The 20429-nt window shown below is 40.4% G+C and overlaps 1 protein-coding gene across 5 annotated transcripts in view; it reads right to left on the bottom strand.

Moving 5' to 3' along the window:
• CNTNAP5 (contactin associated protein family member 5) overlaps positions 1 to 20429 on the bottom strand; it is a 505995-nt gene that overhangs the window by 265268 nt on the left and 220298 nt on the right. For all 5 annotated transcript variants that reach the window (XM_079923775.1, XM_079923772.1, XM_079923774.1 and 2 more), the window contains one exon: positions 14697 to 14816. In XM_079923775.1, the coding sequence (XP_079779901.1) occupies positions 14697 to 14816 (120 nt within the window). The remainder of the gene's footprint in view (positions 1 to 14696; positions 14817 to 20429) is intronic.

The raw sequence follows: 20429 nt of genomic DNA on the forward strand, positions 1-20429 counted from the left end.
AGAAATAAAAAGCTCTGTAGACAAAAACAGCTATAAATGCAGAAGGGATAATATAATTAGAAAAACGACATTTTACAAACTCCAGTGTCATGACTTACACAGGTCAGGACCATTAACACATGGATGGAGAACAGGATACTCACATAATGTCTGCATAGAGCTCCACAGATAACTGATTGTAAATCACCTTCACAATGCAGAGATCTGGTGGAGCTGCTTTAGTCAAATGATGGAGCAGAGCAAGCCAGTCATGGCACAAACTGACATCATGTGCCTTCTGATGGGAGACACCCCCCATGAGGCTTTCTGCCAAAGTATTCTAACAATGAAGAAATAACCAGGAAAAAACAAAATGTGGAACATTTTACTTCTTAAATTTATTTTTTATTTACCTATACTTGATTTACAATGACGTGTTAGTTTCTGCTATACAGCAAAGTGATCATATACATATTTATATTATTTTTCATATTCTTTTCCATTATGGTTTATCACAGGATATTGAATATAGCTCCCTGTGCTATTCAGTAGGTCCTTGTTGTTTAGCCAGTCTATATATACTAGTTTGCATCTGCTAATCCCAAACTCCCAATCCACCCCTCCCTCACCCTGCTCCCCCTGGGAACATTTTACTTAACAACTGGCTTGTACTCTTCAAAAACTTAATGTCTGTTATGAAAAGCAAACAAAACAAGATGGGTTAGGGGCGGGCCCTTCTAGTTAAAAGAGACTAAAGGGACAGGATGATTAAATCCCACCTATGGACATTGCTTGAGATCCAAATAAAAATAGAAAAACAGACACTGCTATACAAGACACTGTAGGGACAAGATGGATTATATACCAGATAACATTCATTGAAGTGATGTTTATTTTCTTCTTATGGTTTTATTTTTGTGCTTATATAGCATAGTGTCTATTGTCGGGAGATGCAAGTGAAGTCTTCATGTTTAAATTATCACTATGTCCACAACTTGCTTTCAAATAGTTCAGAAAAAGAAAAAAAAAACATTTTATATGAGGATGAAGGAAGGACAGGAAGGGGGCGGATGAGAGTAGCACAAATGTGTCCAAATGGGGCAAAATTTTAATATTCGGAGAGTTTAGGTGAAAAGCCTATGGATGCTCATTTTACTATTCTTTCAACTTTTCTGTAGGTTTGGATATTTCAGAATAAAATCTTTGGGGAAATAAGATAGTGCTTGACACAGTGCTTCACATGTAGAAAAGGCTCAAAACTATCCTACTCTGCCCCAGCAAACTCGTGTGCATGCGCCCTTATAAACACACACACACACACACACACACACACACACACACACAGAGCTAAGGACCAATGGACCAAATAATTATCCAAAAGCAAAAACTATTATCAAATTCAACCATTCACACCATGGTAGCCCATCTATATTCAAATGTAAGTATCGGTTATTGCTGTTGAATTAATTTGCAAGGGTGCTTTGAAGGCACCCGGTGTTATATATATATTCCTAAAATTTATTAGTTATTATTTTCATCACTGTATCCCCAGAAACACCAAGAAAACAGTGTCAAGGTTTCTGGTAATAGAGTGATGAAAATAATTATGGCTAACACATATTGAGTATATAATGCCAGGAATTTTTTTCTTATAGTTTACAAAGATTAGCTCATGTAAACCACACAACAACCTCATACATAGGTTCTGTTATTAATGGCAAAGGAGGAAGCTAAGGAACAAGGAGCCCAAGTAACTCCCTAGATCACGTAACTTGACAAAACTAGGAAGTGTCAGCGCTGGGATGCAAACCAAGCACAAGTTCTTACCACCAATGCTAGATTGGATAGATGTTTGTTGATTATGTGGATTCAAGGGGGAGCCTTGAGAATGGTGATGGGCAAAGGACAGTCATAGGAGAAAAGAATGAAGGCTCGGTCTAAAGAAGGAGGTGAGGAAATGACATTCCAGAAGAATAAAACTGGATAAAAAAGGCATGAGAGTTGGACAGAATACTCATAGGTGGCACGGAAAAAGCCGTGTGGAACCGTCCCCACAGACAGTCTAACCAGCAAATGTCTCTTACCAGCTTCCCTTTACAAGCAGATACAAATAGAACAAACTCTTGTGCCCGGAGCAGGAAAGGCTGATTGTTGCTCCTGAGACCTGAGTTCACCTGCTGTGAATAGTTATAAAAAAAGACTCCCAGACAAAGGGTCCCTCTGCTTCCCTTACTTCACAGAATGTGGAATCATAAGCTGCTAGTACATCTTGGGCTTTTTAAATTCTTTGGAAGGTCTAGACTGACTTTTAGTCATTATCTCTCCCCGGAATCCTGGGCTCAGAGCAAAAGTGAGCGAAAACAAGCAAGCTTTCTGGCAGACACATTTGACTCCCACTTGTTATTTCATTCTTCTGATCAAGAAAAGTTCTTGCCTGATGGTAATCTTGTATTAGAACACACAGGGGAGCCAGGAGCCCTCAAAGGAGGCAAACAGCCCTTGGTTACAAGCTCACTGCATCGCCACACCCATACCACCGCTGAGCTCATCAAGATTGATTTTTCCTCTTTTCTCTTCTCTGCCTAGCCTGGGACACCTGTCTTTCAACTTCATACCTAAGCCCTATGTCTCCAGCAAAGCCTTACTTGATCACTCCTGCCTCTGTATTCCTTCAGCATTTAGATCTTCCTATGATGATGGAGCTGGGTGATCGTGATTTCTATTTCCGGAGCTCTTAGATAATGCCAGATATTGTACTGAGCATATGAGGTATGTTGCTCATTTAATTTTATTTTAATTAATCTTTTTAATATTCATTTTAATTTTCATTTAATTGCTCATTTAATTTTATTTAATCTGCACATCAACCCACTGAGGTAAGAGTGACTGATCGTCCCCATTATGCAGATGAGTAAACTGAGCCTCACAGAAGTGAACATGCCCAGGATCCCATGGCTGTTGAGTATCTACAGGATAATTGGATGAATTAAATACGGAATAGGATGGCCTAAATGGAAGGGCTTGAAGAGCTGGAAGTTAAGCATGAGGTCCTAGGGCACAAGGGTCGGTGGTTTATAGTGGCCTATACAGCACAGAACACAGGGGAGCCTCAATATATACTGGTTGTTTGGACTGTGTCCTGATCCCCACACACCAAGAGGAAGGGCTCGCCAGGTATCTGCAATAAAAATGTGCTGTGAAAAGTCCATCAAGAAGGGGTCAGGATAAGCCTTGTGTTTAGGTCTTAAGAAGAACAGCTCTTTTAGTCACTGACCAGTCCCCCCACCACCTTAGAAGTGGGGAGACGAATACGGAAGGAGACATTAAATGCTATACACTGTGCTAATCACCTTATATAGATACTTCCCAAGGTCCAGAGTCTTCAGGTGCTTGCTAAAAATGTTACTTTTGATCGCTGCCCTAAACCTACTGAATAAACATTGCTGGGAATGGGCCTCGGAAAAGGCATTTTAAACATTCATGTCAGTTCATTTTGCAGAGAAATAAAATTTAAGAACTTTTGTTTCATATAATTCTCATCGAATGCTCAGAAAATCATAAAAGATGGATATGATTATCCCAATGGATAAATGAGTAAAGTGATGCTCCAGGAAAGTATGATACAGACCTCCTTCCTTCAGGGTCACTTCCTTGAAGAGCTTTCCACTGTGGCACTGACCGATGGATGGAGGCAGCACAGGCCAGAGGAAGGGTGGACACATGGGTCTTTTTTTGTTTGTCTTTTTTTGTTAGAGCATCTGTGTCACCTGGGCTAGGAACCCAGGCACGGGAATCACAGATGTAGACCCAGCTGCTGGCTTCACTATTCGCTCCTTGCAAGAACTTGGACGAGCTATTTAGCCTCTCAAGATTTCAGTGCCCTTCCCTATAAAATGGAAAGAATGGCACCTTCTTCACATGATTGCTAGAAAACCTGAACGACCTCATGGATGTAAAATGCCTAGCATGGCACCTCCAACAAATAGATGCTCAATTAAATGTTAGCTGTTTCTAGGACAAGATTCAGCTCAGAGGGCATCTCTTCAAGCACATCTTCTCTGAGCACTGTCCCCAGTCTCCTCATATCCCTTGATTTAACCACCGTGTCCTTTGTACTCTTTCTGCACCATCTATTGGCTTCTATTCTATCTTCCACACCAGGCGGAAAATATCTGTTTACAAATTCTGACTCCTTTTCTGAACTGTGAGCTCCTTGAGGACAAGACAAGCATCCATTCTGAAACCTTAGGGCTTATCTCCATCAGTGCTGAAAAATTTATTTAAGTGGCTTATCCTGGATGGTCAGCTGAATAACTGACTGGCTGAATGAATGAATGAATAATGTAACTGAACCCATGAACAAATAATTGTGGAAATGAATAAATGAGAGAATTAAAGAATGAGTAAATAAATGAGAGTTTAATAAAGGAATTCAAGAAATGTTAGTAAAGGGGGGGTGAATTTATGAATGAGCAAATAAGTCAATGGAAATCACACTGCAATCATTCTCCCCACCCTTGTGCTGAGACTCCTGTCCTTACCCCCTGTGGTTGGAGCCAACTGGCGTGCTAAGCTGGTGTGAAAGGCGTTTCTCTAAGTGCCTGTGAAAACGCATGGCAATTCAAAGGTGACAGTGCTTTACTTTCTGGGTAATGCTACAGCTTTATGACTTAGTAGTTTTCTTTAATGGCCCAGTTTAGCAAGAGATTATGCCACCTGCTGCCAGTCCAGAGAGACCCCTTTAAAACTTGGGCCTTCCACACAAGCAGATCCACTCCCCAGCTTCACCTAAGAGACCAGCCTTCTGGAAGATCTATGTGGTCCCCACGCCTTGGCTGACAGCATGATGTACTAAACAGGGAGACAGACATTTAAAAAAAGCTTCCCTCTTCTAAGCTGGTGAACGACCATTCTTCAGCCCCAAAGAGTCCTCTGGAAAACACTTGATTTACAGAAAGCAAATTGTCCCTCTGGAATAGAAGCAACGACACAAGGATTATTCCAACTGGTTAAACTGCTAGCGAGCCACCATGCATATGTCACCCATGAGCGAGTCTCAACCGAGAAAGGATGCTTGGGCTACCAGGGACACAGCCTGTGGTCTCCTGTCCGGATCGATCTGAACCTGCTGCCCACGGAGAAGCGACATGTTTCCAAAGGAAGGGGGAAGAAGAGAAGGAGAAACACCTACATTTTCTCCACCACTTGCTCTGTGTCAGTCACTCTCCAACATTGTTTAAATGTTAACTCATTTAACTTGACTAGATACCAATCATAAAAAGCTATTGTCATCACCCGTCATGTACAGAGCAAGAGACTGAAATACAAAGACCAGGGGCCTTGTTTGTGGCCCCTAAATAATTATAATAGATAATAACGATCATAATTTGGAGGATGTAATAAATACCAGGCATTGTCCTAAGACTTTTAATTAATGCATATGAACACATTATACAACAATGTCCTTCAAAAATTGTAAGCCATGAGTAAGGAGCTTGGAGTTTGCACAGGTAGAAGGGGAAGGGGATGAGGAAGCATGGTCAGATCCGTTTTTAAAGCATCACTCTTGCTGTTGTGTGAATTATGAATCAGAGTGGGAAAGATCCGGGTGTTTTCTTACCACAAGGACATGAGATGATAAATTCTGTGGACTTGGGGGACCGTGTCTTAATCACTTCTATATCCTCAGTGCCTTGTCAGTGCCTGGCCAGAGCAGACAACCAATGCATAATGATTCAAAGAGAAGAAGGTTGTCTCCCATGCTTTAGACCCCTTTTATAAGAAGTACTGCATACCAGACATAGCAAAAAACTTAGATCTGATGGCTCTAATTGGAATCCTCTTCATATAACTTACTAACCTCATTAGCACATTTGTAAAAAGAGAACAATATTCCAGCTACTTCACAGTGATGCATCTTGAACTAGTCCTGTGCCCAGTAGATATTTGGCACAGTTTTACAGCCTGTAATCAAGTCACAATTTTTTGGCAACAGTACTTCTGCAATGATGGCTATCCAAAATATGATTAAGAAAACAAACTTGAGAACTTGAGCCCAGCTTGTCCTTGTAGAAGAATTTGGCAGGGCAATGGAAGCTAATACTTCCTTTTTGGTGTGTGTGTGTGTGTGTGTGTGTGTGTGTGTGTGTGTGTGTGTGTGTGCTAGCAGTAGAGTGTTCGGGGGTAGAAATCAGCCAGTAGGAGATACCAAGACAAAACTTAATTACAAATGTACATGGGACCAACAATTGAATTCTACTTCTCTTTGGTGTAAAATAAAGCTGCAGAAAATTAACAATGCACTAAGAAGTTCAGGGAGAAATAAATGTGCCATAAGTAAGTGGTCTCATCCTATGTCATGGGTAACTCTTGTTTCCTGTACACTTTCATACCCTTGTGCAGGCCATACATAAAACTGTAAACTCAGTGATGTTGCTCTTACTTTGGGAAGCAAGGCCAACAACTGTCAGACCAAACCGAATGGACACATTCCTTTCTTTCTGTCAGTGACTTGGATGATAATCTATTACCTGCAATCCCATTGCATACTTATGTACAGGAATATTGGAGAGACTTTAATTGCAGCTTCTCTGCCTACTCCATTATGCATGCTTTGATGAGTTTTAATGAAGCCAGAGCCTGCTGCCAAAGGAGTGAGAAACAGAGCCTCATAATAGCAAGAATGTTAAGATATGGAAACTTGCAAGGTGGTTTGAAAATGCATTAGGAGCTCTTTGAGAAGGAAAACAAGTTTTGCTTTCAAGATTTGACTAAACCTTCCTTGCAAACTTCTTGCAATGCCTGATGATAGCTGTACAGGTCTAGATACACGAAACGGCATTGTATCCATCAAGACGGGAAATAACTGTGTTTTTGTTAGTGGTTCTGGACAATTTTGCATCTCAACATGCAATTGTACTGCACAGAGGAAGAACAGTGTGTGGCTGGGAAACATCTTTTAACATGTTGACAAGGTGTCCTGTTAACATTCAAAATGGCAAAATGTAAACAGTTGAATGAGTTGAAACGTCAAGTTCTAAGGAAAATCTTCTCAGAGTGCCTCACCCTTCTAATTCTGCTTTATTGATACGGGAAGCTTCCCCTCAGAAATGCTCCCTCCAGGCTCCTAGAAATCCCTCCAGTCTCTGAAATCTCATGGCAATGCAGAAAGAATAAAGACAATATTTCTGGCAAGAGGAAATAGCTATCTTTTGCAACTCGGATGGCCTTATAGATGTTATCTATACCACTAGAACAGCAGTGAGAGTGAAAGAGGTCATGGTTAATATTACATCATGATATTTGGCTACTCTGTTTCCTGATCATCTACATTTGGGGGCTAGGAACTTTGCAGATATATTCTATTCCTCAGATTAATCTCGAAATGAAGACATGTTTATTCTCCATCTTCCTGATAAGGAAACCAAGATCCAGAAATGTTAAATGACTTGTCCAAGGTCACATGGCTAGAATGTACCAGCACTAAAATAGGAACTCCAATGTGACTCCAAAACGTGTTCCTCCCACTACTCATTCTTACGTTTGGAGAAAAGAAAGGGTTTGTGGAGGCTGCATAGCAGTGAGAGGTCTTGGGGGCAATGAGTAGCAGGACACTTTTCACTCTTGGACTTGCAGAAGAGGTTGCAAATAGTAGGAATGACTCAAGCCCAGTTAAGAGTAGACATTAAGGCAATATCTATGGTTCCAAACTGTCATTGATGTAATGGGTCAGGGCCTCAGTCTAAGATAAATTATGGGAAGTGGAAAGAAAAAATAGAGAAAGGCAGAAATTAATCTTCAGTTTGGCTATGATTTCTCAGCAGTCCATTTACACTGGCCTCCTTAGAGTACGTGTAAAAGTAGATCTAGGAATTCCTGACACTCTGTCTCTCATTTTCCATCCAGGACCTCACAGTCCCATGGAACACAGAAGTAAACATCAGTGGTTATAATGCAGTGTGATCAGTGTCATGGTAGAAGTATTCAGAAAATGAGAGGAGAGCACACCCAACCTGTAGGTACCAAGTGCATGAGTCAAGGTTCTCCAGAGAAACATAACCAACAGGATATAAAAACCATATATATTTTTTTTCCAGTGTATAATTGGCTCACAAGACTGTAGAGGCTTGGTAAGTCCAAAATCTGCAGGGTAGACCAGGAGGCTGGAGACCTAGCAAACAGCTGCAGTTCAATCCCAAAGACAGAAGACAGTCTGCTGGCTGACTTTCTTCTTGCTTGGGGGAGGTCAGTTTTTGTTCTGTTAAGACCTTCAACTGATTGAACGAGGCCCACCTACATTTTGGAGGGTATTCTGCTTTACTCAAAGTCCACTGATTTAAGTGTTCATCTCATCTAAAAAAACCCTGCACAGAAGCATTAATGATAATGTCTGACCAAATATCTGGACATCATAACTCAGCCAAGTTGAGGATATACCTACCACATTCTCGTTTATCATCAACACCCACTTCCTGTACAGGTACCTCAGATGTTCGCTAATTCCAGCTCCTTCCTGCACCCTGCTCTTTCTCCACTCCTCTCTTTCCCTTTGCATTGATCCCCGTGACCAGCACTTCCTCACTTCCAGATGGCATCTAACCTATCCTGTGAGTCTACCTTACATTCATTTTCATCCAGCAATACAATTCTGAGTCCTACTAGATTCCTTGTTGTCTCAAATGCATCCCTCCTTACTTGCCCAACTAGACCGGTGTAGCCAAGGATGATCACAATCTTTACGTCATTGGCTGAAACTGTCCACATTCAGGTTAAGGGGACTTTTACCACCAGGTAGTGGCATGGAACCCAGATGCCGTTTGAACAAAACATTACATTCTGGCATATGTCACGGTTTCCCTTAGTTGTCCACTTGCCCCTTAATTATTTTTATTTATTTATTTTTTTCGATATGCTGGCCTCTCACTGTTGTGGCCTCTCCTGTTGCGGAGCACAGGCTCTGGATGCACAGGCTCAGCAGCCATGGCTCACAGACCCAGCCGCTCCGTGGCATGTGGGATCTTCCCGGACTGGGGCACAAACCTGCGTCCCCTGCATCGGCAGGTGGACTCTCAACCACTGTGCCACCAGGGAAGTCCTCCCCTTAATTATTCATCACTTGAGTGGCTTATCAACTTTTAGAGTAAGTTAGCTCTCAAAGTCTCTCCTTCATGTATGTTTTTTGCATTCATCTTAACCTCGCTTTGACTGAACCTGCAAACGGCAGTCCTTTCTGCTTCAGGTGGGAATCTAATGGACAAATCCATGCTTCATATATTTGCATGGTTTGTGGATTTCACTCACCACGCCCACCTCACCACCATCCTTGATCCTTGATGAATTCAAATCATTTTTTCCCCCAGGCTTCTTTGGACAGTTCTTTATAGACAATATATTTTCCATTTGCCCCACTAGATGTACTTTCCATCCTTCTACAGCCTTCTCTGTGCCCAGGAAGGCTGACTAAAGGCATTACACCAATAAGTGCCCTTGCCTTCTGAATTCTAGTGGAATTTGCTCGATGGAAACCTAGGAAGGAGACTGGAGGGGGTGAGGAGAGACTGAGGTTACTCCCCAAGCTCCTTGATGGCTGTTCCCAAACACATCAGAGCTGCCTCAAGGCACGGCTTCTTCACATCCTGCCCTCCTTCTTGCTCTGGCGAAATGCCCTCCCCTCACCTCCATGGGCCTGATGGTGGGAACATCTCCTTTGTTACTATCTCTATAGTACAGTATATTCCCATAATTTCTTCTTGTACATTCATCCCTTTGTAAACAGTCCCTAATGTAAGCCAGATCCGGTCCTCCAGAGAGGGGAACAGTGCTAAAGACCGTGTATAACCTGAGGATGGTGGCTTGTTGTTGGTACTCAGAAAGTTGCTCATCTTTCCCTCAGGGTCAGCTAAATAGTCTGGCATGCTCAAGAATGATCTGATAAAAACTGGAGTTTGGGATTAACGTATACACACTACTATATATAAAATAGAGAACCAACGAGGTCCTACTGTATAGCACAGGGAACTCTACTCATTCTGTAATAACCTGTATGGGAAAAGATTCTGAAAAAGAATGGATATATGTATATTTATCACTTTGTTGTACACCTGAAATTAACACAACATTGTAAATAATTGCATTCCAATAAAAAGTAAAAATTAAATTAAATTGAAAAAAAATCTTCTTTTCCCTGGAATTAAGATAGCCAATTTCCTTGCTGGGAAACTATAGTTCAGATTATGGATCTTCAGAAACTTCTGCTTGTCCCTAATCAAGTCACTGTGATCCTTTTATTTTCTAGTCATTCATGTACATGCATTTTTCAGTGTTCTAAACTAGCAACTCATCCTTGTGAGTTGGGTGGTCCCCACAAACGTGCAGGATCAAGGGACTCTGGAACCTTGTTCCTGACATTCATTTGCTCTTCCTGGGAATGCCTTCCTTTGTGTCTTCTTCTGGCCAGTTCCTACCCTCCATCCAGCTCTTAGCAACGTTTCCTGCCTGCCTGATAGCTCTTCCACGAGTGGCTGGTTTAGGTGCCCCTCTTGTGGGCTCTCAACACACACTACACATGTGCTATCCTTGTCAAGATAATTTAATTGTTGCTGTGTCTTTTCCATGATTAGCCTGTGGAGGAGACTGAAATAATACTGTTATGTGTTGAACTGTGTCCCCCAAAATGATCGCTTAAAGACCTAACACTCTGTACCTGTGAATGTGCAAGGCCTTAATGGGAAATAGATTCTTCACACATGTAATCAAATTAAGATAATGTCATACTCCATTAGGTTGGGCCCTAAGCCAACATGACTGGTGTCCTTATAAGAAAAGAGGAAACAGACACACAGACATGTGAGGGGGAAATGTCACTATGATGTAATCACACAGAAGCAGGGAGACAGTCCCAGGGATGCAGAGATCGAGGGGCTGCTTCTAGGAGCCCAGGAGCACCCACGGGTCAAGCAAACTGCCAGACGCTAGGGAGAGGCCAGGAAGGAGACTCCCCTACAGGTTTCAGAGGGGTTGTGGCCCCTCTGGCACCTTGATTTTGGTCTTCTACCCTCGAGAACTGTGAGACAACATACTCCTGGGGTTTTGGAAGCCACTCAATTTGCGGAACGTTGCTAGACCAACCCAAAGAGACTAAGACAGACACGACTGTGTACCCTTTGCAGTTTGTGCAGTGCCTGAAATGTGCAAATTTACACTGAGCTGAAATGAACTGTACATCATTTAGAGATAGGTTAAAAGTAGGCCAAGTGTGTATTCCTGAAGAAACTTAACTCTATCTTTCTCATCCTTCTCTCCTACAGCCTAGTGTCAGAATGCAGCCCGGGTTATGGCACCCTGTCGAAACCTGTAGAAGCCTAGATTCAGTCCACTTTACCAATAAGCCTAATCACCCCCTAAGTTACTCCTATAATTTGTCCTACTGTCCCCATGCAGAGATCACACTGCCTTACACCAAAGAGGGCAGCTGCTCGCTGAGCACTCGTGGCCCTCATCTCCCCAGGATCACCCCGTGGCAGATAAGATGCACAGACTTAAATCTCCCGGGAGGGGCAAGGTGCCACCTCACCTATAGAAATGAGGAACTACCCCCAGGGTAAAGAGAGATGCGAGGCAGCTGGGATTCAGATTTACAGTTTTCCACAACTAAAACCCACCCTTTACCCTGATGACATCCATTTGCAAGTATCTGCAGACTTAGGGGAAACTTCTCCTTTTCTTTGGAACCTCAAATGATCTCGCAGGGAGTTCTAAATGAGGGAGGCCTGAGGGCCCACTTAGCTCCAGATCCTTATTTTTGAGATGCACAGCCAGGCTGGGAGCACCCAGCCGACTGGCACAAAGAGCAGTAAGAGAGAGAGCCCAGGTTCCCTGCGTCCCAGCTTGGTTTACACTCTCTGTGTTATGCCCCAGGAATACCTCTGTAAAGTGCAGAGACCAGTGGCTTTGTGCTCTTAGAAACCGGAGTTAAACACACAGCAAGTCTTCTCTGGCCATTTCCTCCCTCCTTCCGTTCCCCCTTCTCCTCCCTCCCTCCTCCTCTCCCTCCCCCTTCCTCTCTTCCCTGGACCACTTTGTCACACTTTTCCTAGTGTCGTAAGTCACTCAATTTAAGAACAGTTAATACTGACAAATAAAAAATTATGTATTTCATTATCGTTATATTTAGGCATTAAAAATGTTTGTCAGTTAAATATGGATGTAATTCGCCTACACGGAAGTTGGCTTTTACTTGTACAGGTATTTTAAGAAAACAAAAACAAAACCAAACACCTATATAGTTTGCAATTGCATGTGACCAGAAAAGCATATTTCAAAGAAATCCCCAATCGTGCACAACGCACCCTATCAATTTTGGGACATAACTCAGAGGTCCTGATGCCTTCAGCATCACATCAGCAAAACGACAACATTTAATATACATAAACATTCATCTTTAGCCATTCCTGGACAAAATATCAAACATAAATCCCGAGAGAAGTCTTTCCAAAGAGAGGCAGAGCATTTCATGTAAATGACATCTATGAATCAGTGTCATTCTACTTACATTATTTTGGAGAGTTAAATTTGTCAAGCTATACTTAATGTACGTATTTTAATTTCAAACTATATATTTTAATGAAAATAGAATGTCTATGCTTGTGTCTTAAATGCATGGTGTAAAAATATACATTTAAGAACCTATACATTCATAGAAAAACACACATATGCATTCATAGCAAAAAGTCCCAAGGAAATTCTAACAATCAAATATCAATAGCAATCCCTGGATTGCGGTTTGTAGGTGACTTTAACATTTCTTCAGACTTTTCTTCTTTTCCTTAAAGTTTCCATAATTAGCATTGATTATTTTTATAACAAAAATAAAAGCATGGCTTCAAGCAAAACATAAGCAATACAAAGTATCCAATTAATGTTTTAGTGATATAGATTATTGCTGCACCAGAAGGTCTTGTTTGCTTCCTGAGTCTTGACTATTAGTCCCAGGATTTATTATCTCAAGCAAGTCATGAAATTCTCATGTGCTCTTTCCTTCTATGTAAGATAGAGTTAAAAATATCCGCCTCATATTTTTGTTGCCAAGAATTAAAGAGATGATATTTGTAAACTCTCAGTTCAGTTCCCAAAGACGGTAGGAGCTGAGTCATTGATGCCATTACCACAAATCCTCTTATTATTTGTCACACCCATCACTCAGCAGGCACTGATCTCCTTTGCCTTGTTCTGCAAGCAAAACACTTCCTCCTTCTTTTGTAAATTGTGGACTGGGGACAAACTGCATCAGAATCATTTGGAAAGCTCAATAGAAGTACATTCACTGAATTTAGAATTTCTGGGTCTGCAAAGTCTATTTTTAGCATGATTCCCCAGAGAGCCATATGTTAATTAATTTTGAAAATAACCAAGATCCACGGAGAAGCCTACTTCTTGACCAGGTTGTTGAACATTATAGGCTGGTACAACCGTGAAAAGAAAACAGTAACGCGATTTCTAATTATGTTATAGGGCTATTGAGAAGCAGCTAGCATACATCTTGAAGAGATGAAGTATGATGGAAATGAGATGAAATGGCATCCAATTCCATGTAACTACCATTTTCTGCAGAAAACCTGGGGCCTTTTGTATTCAGATGGGCAAATTACTGCTAAATGTCCTCAATCACCATTTTGGCAATGGCTTGCTTGCATTTCTACCTGTGATACTGCATGCTATTTTCCCTGATTTTACTGCCTCATGAATGACAATGACTATGCCTTATTTCTCTGCATATCCTGTGTGGCCAGGACAGTGTCTGACTATAGACAGACCTCCACAGATATGGTCACCCTGTTGCAGTGAAGTCTGGGGCCTGAGGACTCAGAGCCTTAATAGGTTCCTACTTTTCTTCTTCATTACATGATTCTGCTGGTGTCTCCGAAGGCCAGTGCTCAAAACAAACAAACAAAAAATGTGTATGTGCCAACTGACATTCTAAACAGAGAGAGTGCTTGCATTGCTATATTTTTAAATAAATATTACATCAGGTTTGGGGTATGGAATTATTTTTTTAAGAATAAATTAGTGATCACATGCTGCTTCTAAACCCATGTAATAATTGGCTCTTAATACGTCCGTAGGCACTTTAGAAAAAAGTGGCAAGATATTATGAGATTGCCAGGGAAAATAGAAATAGCTCAGTGTTTTGGTTAGGCATCTGCGGGATAACTACCCTGGCTAGTTACAGCAATACAGATGATTTTGTTTCATCCTCACAACTCTAAGAAGCAGGAACTACTATTTCCATTTCACTGATGCAGAATTGAAGCTCACAGTGACCCTCGGAGTCACACGGTCCTCAGAGCCAGACCTGAATCAAGCTTTCCCACTTCCTGAATCAGGGCTTTCTATTGATTTTAACTTTTGTTTTTTTGTCTGTTGGGTTATTTTCCTTCTCTTTCTGTTTTTGCATTTTAAGAGAGACATGACCTTGTTCAGCCCTGCAGAAAATGCTTGATATTTAATTCTTGGTTCAGTGGAACCTTGTCAAGACCATTAACAGGTTTTCTTCTCTCATGAAAATAACCTAGCTGCTAAATCCTATTATTTACCTAAATATCATTTCCCCTCTGAAGTTGGTCCTTTAAATTTTTATTTATACAAGTGTCCCCTTCCAGTGGATTTCCCTTTGCATCACGTAGTGACATGAAGCGTGAGTAGGAATTCTGCACCCTTACCTGTGATGTTGCAGTACACTTGGAAAGGTCCCAGCGTCCCACTGCCATCTGAGTCGATGTAGAAGAAACCAGCTGTGTTGCCGTGGTGCCTGTACACCTCGCAGGATTGCTCATAGAGGGCTGGAAAGACACAAATGCAGCAGAGAAGAAACTTGGCTTGGCTCTGCATATCCCTTTGGAGGATCAGTAACTCCTACCTATTATATTTACTTTCAATTGTGATTTCTTTCCTTTCTCCTATAACCTCAACTTTCTCCCCAAGCCTTAACAAATTAGTGCCCCAATGTTTGATGGGCTTGCATCCTCCATTCATCCTAATGTTCATTCTTCTAAACAACTCCGAGTTTACATCCTCCAAAATGTCTCCCCTTCCCTCTTAAACAGCCCTTCCCTATGCTGATGTGTCTGTCCTTCCCCTACACTTGCACAGCTGTGAAGCTAGGGCATCATACACTGTTCTGTCTCCTGCAATAGTTACAGAATCTTTAAGAGTGGTGGCAGTGTGTAGTTTGAGGCTGTGTTCCAGCATCTAGCAGAATGCCACACTCACAGTGGGAGATCAAAAGTTAAAAATGTACAAATAATAAATGCTGGAGAGGGAGTGGAGAAAAAGGAACCCTCTTATTAAACTGTTGGTGGGAATGTAAATTGGCGCAGTCACTAAGATGAACAGTATGGAGGTGCCTTAAAAAACTAAAAATAGAGCTACCATATGATCCAGCAATCCCACTCCTGGGCATATATCTGGAGAAAACTCTAATTCAAAAAGATACATGCACCCCAATGTTCATTGCAGTGCTGCTTACAATAGCCAGGTCATGGAAGCAACATAAATGTCCATCAACAGAGGAATGGATAAAGAAAATGTTATATATATATATATATATATATATATATATACATATACACACAATGGAATATTACTCAGCCATTAAAAAGAATGAAATAATGCCATTTGCAGCACCATGGATGGACCTAGAGATTATCATACTAGGCAAAGTAAGTCAGATAGAGAAAGACAAATATCATATGATATCACTTATATATGGAACCTAAAAAAATGCACAAATGAACTTATTTGCAAAACAGAAACAGACTCACAGACAGAGAAAACAAATTTATGTTTACCAAAGAGGAAAGGGTGAGGTGGAGAGATGAATTAGGAGTTTGGGATTAATATGTACACACTCCTAAATATAAAATAGATAACCAACAAGGACCTACTGGAGAGCACAGGGAACTATACTCAATATTTTGTAATAATCTATAAGGGAAAAAAATCTGAAAAATTATATATATATATATATGTATATCTGAATCCCTTTTTTGTACACTTGAAACTAACACAACATTGTACATTAACTATACCTCAATAACAAAATGTTTGATTAGTGAATGTAAAACTGAATATACAGTCATGACTTTTCATTTATAAAGTAAAATGACACGGTCTTATTTCTATATACCCAGAACTCAGCACAATAACTAACATATAGTAGGTGTCCAATCAGGTTTAGTCCATTTTGACTTAACAAGCATTTACTGAGTTCCTCATATGTGTCAACAGTGTGGTGGGCACCTAACAACAGACCAAGGATGTGGCAATGAGTCTGTGCCTTAGAAAGCTCGTAGCCTGGTTACAGCCATAAAGATCTTTATGTGCTCAGAGAGAGGCAGACACAGCTGTCCTGAGATGGGATACTTTGAACAGTCTGAAGGTAAAAGAAATTTATAAATCTCATTACACCCACATGAATGAATTTGGTAGGGTGGAAAGGAGGATCTGCTGCTTCACAGATGAGAAAGTAGAATGTTGTCTGATGCTTGAGACAAAATAATGTAGCTCAGAGCAGCAGGTACGCGTCCAATATTATGTCATCCTCCTGTGTTGAAAACACTTCAGTGGCTCCTAACAGTTTTAAAGATAGAGCACTAACTCCTCACCTTAACTACCATGCCCCTGTGACTAATGTCCCAGCCCAGGAATACGAAGCTGTAGTTTGACATGATCAAGTGTGAGGGGCGCTTCAAATAATTCATTACAAATAAAGTTCTAAAGCTTGAGAGGCTTTGACTTTGTATAAATTAGAGTGAATTCAAGGTGATCCTTGTACTCATGTAATTCTCCCTTGCAGTCATACATTGTTTCTGAAGCTGTGGGTCCATGGGAGTGTCAGTTTGCACCCTGCATATTGAGCATAACATATAGCTTAAACCTGACCTAAACCTGATGACACACCAAGGTGTGTGTCACAATCTGATAACACACCTGGCAACCTCTAAGATAACTCATCAGCACCTCTTGGCATTCATGCCCTCCCCTTGAGTGTGGTCTAGACTTACTGACATGCTTCTGACAGAAGATGATGTCATTGTCAAGACCAGGTTGTAAAAAGACACATGGCTTCCAACTCGGGTTCTTCTGGAGCACCTGCTTTCGGAGAAACTGACTGCTAGGTCCTGAGGTAACCCTTTGAAGAGGTCCACAGCATGAGCCTGGAAGCTTCTCTCCAGAGTTTTAACTGAAGTGACAGTAGCCCTGGCTGACACCTTGAAGGCAGCCCCAAAGGACTGGGCCAGAACTACCCAGCCAAGTTGCTCAAGGACCCACAGAAACTATGAAGTAATAATGTCTGTTGTTTCCAGAGGATAACTTTTGCTGTAATTCATCATGCAGCAGTAAAGAGCTAATATACTCTCAAAGCATTAATTCTCTCATGCAGTTATAGGCATAAAAAAAAGAGTCTATCTAATACAACTGAAGTAAGGATTCAGAGATAATCCACGTTCAACACTTAGCATAGTACTTGGCACATAGGAAGTGCTTGATAAATATAAACTATTATTATCATTAATGTTAAATTGTTTCATGCTATGTCACCTCTTACTTTTTGTCAATGTTTTGCTTACTTAATTTTTTTTCATGAATCACAAGACTTGTTAAGAAACACCAATAGGCCTTACCTCCCTTCTGTGCAGAGATGATGACGTTTATTTCTTAGCTTATTCTTTTGGTATTGACTATTGTATCTCTAAATTGTATGTCTATACTGCTACTTCTTGATTTTCCATATTTATAGGTCATCTATTCACTTACCAATAGGAAAGATGAGAATTTAGCTTTTTTCATCACCTCTCCTCACATACAAAGAACTTTCGGTTTCTACATACTGCCAATATAATAGGATCACAATGTTAGTTAGATCAATCATTACTGTTTACGCTAATACAACAGAAAGCATGCTATTCACGAATGTGGTTGTTTCCTTTCCTGAACACAATTTCATTTTTCTAGAAATTAATAACTGTCTTACTCTTCTTCTCATTTGCCTTATTTTCTAGGTATATATCACAAATTTAACTATAAATTCACTAACAACTCTCTAAAATGCCTTCCAAAATATTCAGGTGAAAATTAATTTAAATGGATACCTATGAAGAGAGAAAGAATGGGAGAAAGGGGACAGAGACAGAAACTAGGCCTTTCTGAATATGCCATATTTTTAACTTTGAATCAATATAAATATTTTTAAAAACAAAAAATCAAAATTAAATATACTAGAAGAAAAGGTGCAATTCATAAATATGGAAAGGAAACTAAATGAATTTAACTACAAATTATTTCAAGTGATATTTAAATTCAGTATTTTCTTCTTAACTTTTTATCACAAAAAATCCAAATACATGCAAAGAGCACAGAGAGTAATAAAATAAACCTGATATCACAACTAGCTTCAACAATAACCACTATTTGGTAATCTTGTTTCATCTCTAGTACCTGCGTTATCAGTTATGCATTGCCACGTTACAGACCACTCCAGAACTGACTTAAGACAACAATCATTTCATGATTCTGCCCTCAGCAGAATGAAATAAAGACCAATGAAATAAAGAATTAGAAAATAATTATGAAGGATTGCTAAATCATTAGATGAAAAGTTGAGGGGGTCCTTTTTTAGTGGATGGATTAAATTAACAATACCCAAACTCACCAATCAATCTCAACACACCCAAAAGTGATTATCAAGATGCCTGCAACATGAGGTAATAAGAAATACACAGCACCACCTAAGATACATTCTTGCCAAAAATTTGAAGTTGAATCTAATCAAGCCCTGAGATTTAAACACTAACTCACAGTAAGAGGTAAAGAAACACACTCAACATTATAAAAACACAATCAGTTAAATTCAGATTCTGGGAACATCTGACTCAGTCTCTTCAACAAATAAATGGCAAAAAGGGGGATAGAAATGCAGGAAACATATCAGTCAAACACTGTGTATGGACCTTGTCAAGATCCTGATTCCAACAAAGCAAACACAAAATTAAGAGAACCAGAAAAATTAAAATCAGATTTGGTATCTTTAAATATTTTTAAAATTTTGCTTGTCTATGATAATGGTAGTGTGGTTATGTTCTAAAAGATAAAACGTTCATCTTTGTCAGAGATACATACTTAGGGATTTGTAGTAAAATGATTATGTCCACAATCTGTTTGTTAAAATACTTCATCGGAAACAAAGAGGGGCATAGTGGAAACAAAAATGGTAGCCTACTGATAAATGCTGAAATAGGGGAGGGTACATTGGGGACAATTATACTATTCTATCTTTTTGTGTATGTTTGAAAACATATATTATTAGAAATAATTATTATTATTTTTTAAATATTTGGACATTTCAGGTATTCTATGGATTTCAACTTCTTTGAAAAATTATCTTCTGGATCTTTCTGACCTGTGGCAATCTGGACTGGTATGCATCCAACCTGGCACATAGCTGTCTCCTCTGGCCATCTCCCTACCATCATGCTGGACATTCCCTCTTGAAACTAGCTTCTTCCCACAGCATAATTCCCTCGAAATCCACTTGAGTTGTTTCATGCACCAATAGTTTATTTCTGTTTAATTGCTGAGTGGCATCCCATGGTATGGATATACCACAGTTTGTTTAGCAGTTAACCCATCATAGGACATTTGGGTCACTCCCAGGTTTTGGCTGTTTCACTGGCGGCATGTTTAACAGTCAAGCCATTGTAGGACATTTGGGGCATTCCCAGGTTTAAATCCCCTGGAGGCTTTCCTCACCCCCCACCACCTCTGAATACTCTCTTTTTAACAGCATGCAATTCTTGATTCATTGATGAAATATATCTCTAAAATCTCTGAAAATATTAATTGTAATATAGTTTTTTAGAAAATTTTCTTCTTTCTGTGTACATTATTTCCTCCAAGGTAGGGGTGTGTGTGTGTTTATGTGCTCACATGCTTAATTGGCTCACTTGTTTTGTGATTATTTTGGTCTCTGTTTTATCTGGCATGTTAGACTCTTTTCTGGGATGTCAGGTAATCTTGTGTGGTCCTCTCGTATTTAACAGTGGTCAGCACTAAGTGTCAGCACTAAGCAAACGTTTGTGGTTTGCCCTCCATAGGCTTTATTGTAGGGTTAAGTGGCTGGACAACTCTGTGGGAAACCCTCATGTTAATGTCTGCAGGGCTTCTCCCTTGGTCTTGCTAGAGTCTGTGATTTAGAGGGATATGTTACATGAGATTTGGAAGGTGGAAGTGACACCACACGCATTCATTTTACGCCTGTGAGGTCGAGGCAGGGCATGAGATGCTGTTGCAGATGACACACATTGCTGCTTATCTTCTGACTTCAGTTGCAAATGTGGGGCAGTCAAGCCAGCTGGTATTCCAGATGGGCTATCGCCTCCTTTAGCTTCCCTAAC

The sequence above is a fragment of the Stenella coeruleoalba genome (assembly GCF_951394435.1).
Source record: "Stenella coeruleoalba genome assembly, chromosome: 6".
In the NCBI taxonomy this organism is placed as follows: Eukaryota; Metazoa; Chordata; class Mammalia; order Artiodactyla; family Delphinidae; genus Stenella; species Stenella coeruleoalba.